Source organism: Phoca vitulina, unplaced genomic scaffold, assembly GCF_004348235.1.
Source record: "Phoca vitulina isolate PV1807 unplaced genomic scaffold, GSC_HSeal_1.0 scaffold36, whole genome shotgun sequence".
NCBI classification, from domain to species: Eukaryota; Metazoa; Chordata; class Mammalia; order Carnivora; family Phocidae; genus Phoca; species Phoca vitulina.
In genome coordinates, this window is record NW_022589739.1 from 11,813,496 (window position 1) to 11,816,484 (window position 2,989).

At 40.3% G+C, this 2,989-nt stretch overlaps 1 protein-coding gene across 1 annotated transcript; it reads right to left on the bottom strand.

Moving 5' to 3' along the window:
• Window positions 1–1,121: 1,121 nt before the first annotated feature.
• On the bottom strand, window positions 1,122–2,066 carry LOC116646277 (olfactory receptor 52B4-like). Its single transcript, XM_032426865.1, has one exon. It carries the CDS (start codon window positions 2,064–2,066, stop codon window positions 1,122–1,124), a length of 945 nt encoding a protein of 314 aa, XP_032282756.1.
• Window positions 2,067–2,989: the final 923 nt, after the last annotated feature.

Consider the following 2,989-nt stretch of genomic DNA (forward strand, 5'->3'; position numbering starts at 1 on the left):
AACATATTCATTAACTTTTCATAGTTGCAATTTGTGTGAGAGGATGAGAACATGTAAGATCAAATCTCTTAGCAAATTTTAAATATGTAATACAGTATTATTAGCTATAGTCATCATGCTATCCATAAGATCTCCAGAAGTTATTCATCCTGCATAACCAAAATATTGAGCCTTTTGTATGTGATTGTCCAGGGATATCACAAGATATCTCAGAGGATGAGAAACTCAGTGAGGAATAATTTAACAACTCCCAAGACCAGAGCACTTATTGCTCTCATTTAATAGGGGCCAAGGGCAGGCTGCCTCAAAATGTGCCACTTTGGTACATTAATTATTTTCAATAAAAGCTACTTAAGAAACAGCCGATGCAAGAACTCTCAGACCCATACTGTCCCCCTGAAAGCAGAAAACAAATCTCCCACATGAAGAATACCCTCCCTGTACCAAGTAAAAAGACAACCTGATCACCAGAGATGAGGACTTGAAAGTTGAGAGCACCGGAGAAACAAACCTTGTTATTTTTTTCTAATCTACTACCTTGGACTAAATTCTGCTTAGAATGCCCTACTAATTTAAGCTCCCAAACACCTGTCTTCTTTATCCTGTCAATTCCTCACAAATTTATTTTTTCTTTGTCTAAAAGGTATAAAAACTGCCTGCCTCAGTCTTCTTTAGGTCTCAATTTCATTATTGGGCTTCTGCATGCACATAATAAAACTTGATTTTTTTTCTCATGTTAACCTATCTCATGTCAATTTAATTCTTAGTCCAGCTGGAACACCTTGAACGATAGAGAAAGAATTTTTCCTTCCCTACAATTTCATCTATTACCAAAAATTAGGCTACTGACATGGAGGACACATGACTCTGGAAATTCACATACCCAGCCACAGGCTCTGTTCAGGAAGTAACCTGCGCAGTCAAACATGGCACTGCTCTCTCTGTTGCTTTGACAGTAGAAGATACAAGTCTTGTCACCCTCCTGGTGAACATGCGCCAAAAATAGAATTCACTGAGCTATTTCCTAGTGTTTCAGCTTACCCTAGTGTTTCCACCCACTGCTTCCACAGACCACATCGTGGATAACTAGAGATGCTGAAAATGCTATTCCTTTGCCAAAGTTATTTCTGCTTTGGAAAAAATATGTGAGCCACCTGCTCTTGGATTTGCTTGGTCTTAAACCCATAAATGATGGGTTTCAGCATAGGTGGAACCAGAATGCAGACATTAGCCAATAAGATGTGGATATGAGGTGGAATGTGGTGTCCAAACTGCTGAGTAAGGGTTGTAAAGATCGCAGGCCCATAAAAGAGGACAATGATGCAGACATGGGAGCCACATGTGTTAAGAGCTTTGTGGCGAGCATCTCGGGAAGGCATGTGGAAGACAGCATGGAGAATCAGCACATAAGAAACAAAAATTAACAGGACATCTAAGACCACTGACGACATGATGACAAAAAGTCCATACCAGATGTTCACTCGAATGTCATTACAAGCATATTTGGCCAAACCAATGTGTTCACAATAGGTGTGTGGAATAATATTATTTTGGCAGAAAGTCAATCTTTTCAAAAGAAATATTATGGGGAAAATCATACAATAATTTCTCAGAAAGATGGTCACACCAATTTTCCCAATCAGAGCACGTGTAAGAATAGTGGTGCATCTCAGTGGGTAGCATATGGCAATGTAGCGGTCAAACGCCATCACCAGCAAGATCCCTGACTCAGAGATGAAAGTGCAGTGGATGATGAAGAACTGAGTGATGCAGCGATCCAGGGAGATCTCCCCAGCATGGAACCAGAAGATGGCCAAGGCCTGAGGTACTGTGCACATGGAGAGGACAACGTCCACTCCGGCCAGCATGCAGAGGAAGAGGTACATGGGTTCACGGAGGCTGCGCTTCATGAGGATAAGGCAGATGAGCAGGCTGTTCCCAAGCAGGGCGATGACATAGGAAATGAAGAAGGGGATGGAAATCCACATGTGCTGGTCTTCTAGCCCAGGGATGCCCAGGAAGTGGAAGATTGTGTGGCCAACACCAGTGTGGTTTAGGGAAATCATACCTGTGGAGACTACCAGAGATACTTCGATTCATAGACGGAGTAGAAAATACAAATTTTCTTGCAATATTCTTTGTGAAGACACTAGGAGCTTTCGGCATATCTCACTCTCCATCTTCTGTGAACATGCAAACAATAAGAAACATAAGAAGTCACTAGGACATATTCTCTACCTCAATGAGTGATAGTCTAATTTGACATATATATATATACCCAGCTAATCAAATAAAACACATTATTGTATGTATTTCTCCTACAAACAGAGGATTATGAATATACAAAGGAAATCATTATATGTATCTGGAAAGGCTATGTAACAAGATGTTTCTTGAACTTGACCTTGTAATAGGTAGTTCATCATAAGGAAAAGAATGAAAAAGGAGGGAAACAAGAGAGGAAAATGTAGGTATTCAAATCCAAGTATGGCCTGTTCACTGAACAGTGTTTATTCAGCTCCAGTTAGCTGTGCATAGGGAATGCTGAAGAAAGCACGGTGGTGTTTGTACAGGCATATTTGGCCTAATTGATGGAAATGAGATTTGAAATCTCTCTGACTTCACCACATTATCAGCTCACTTGCAGAGAGAGTCAACAGACCTTTAAGAAGTAACATTGACGGAATCTGTGTACCTGAATAAGGCACTGCTTGTGCTCACACCTTAGGAAACTAAGTTCAGAAATGACTGAATTTGGAAAATAAAGCATTGTTGCTGGAAAGGGATATGCATGATATCTGGGAGGTTTTCTGCAGGTGGAAATTTTATCAGTTAGTTCTTAGTATACATTCATCCATTCATTCATTCACTTGGGTCATTCAGGAAGCAGTAACTATTTTTCAGGCACCATATTATAAATGGGGGAAATAGAAGCAATGGGAATTGGCCTGAGTTCTGCCCTTATGGTTTGAGAGAAAATCAAATTTGT

Excerpts from the sequence above, each read along its gene's own strand:
- LOC116646277 (XM_032426865.1), bottom strand. The coding sequence starts at position 2,066 with ATGATTTCCCTAAACCACACTGGTGTTGGCCACACAATCTTCCACTTC.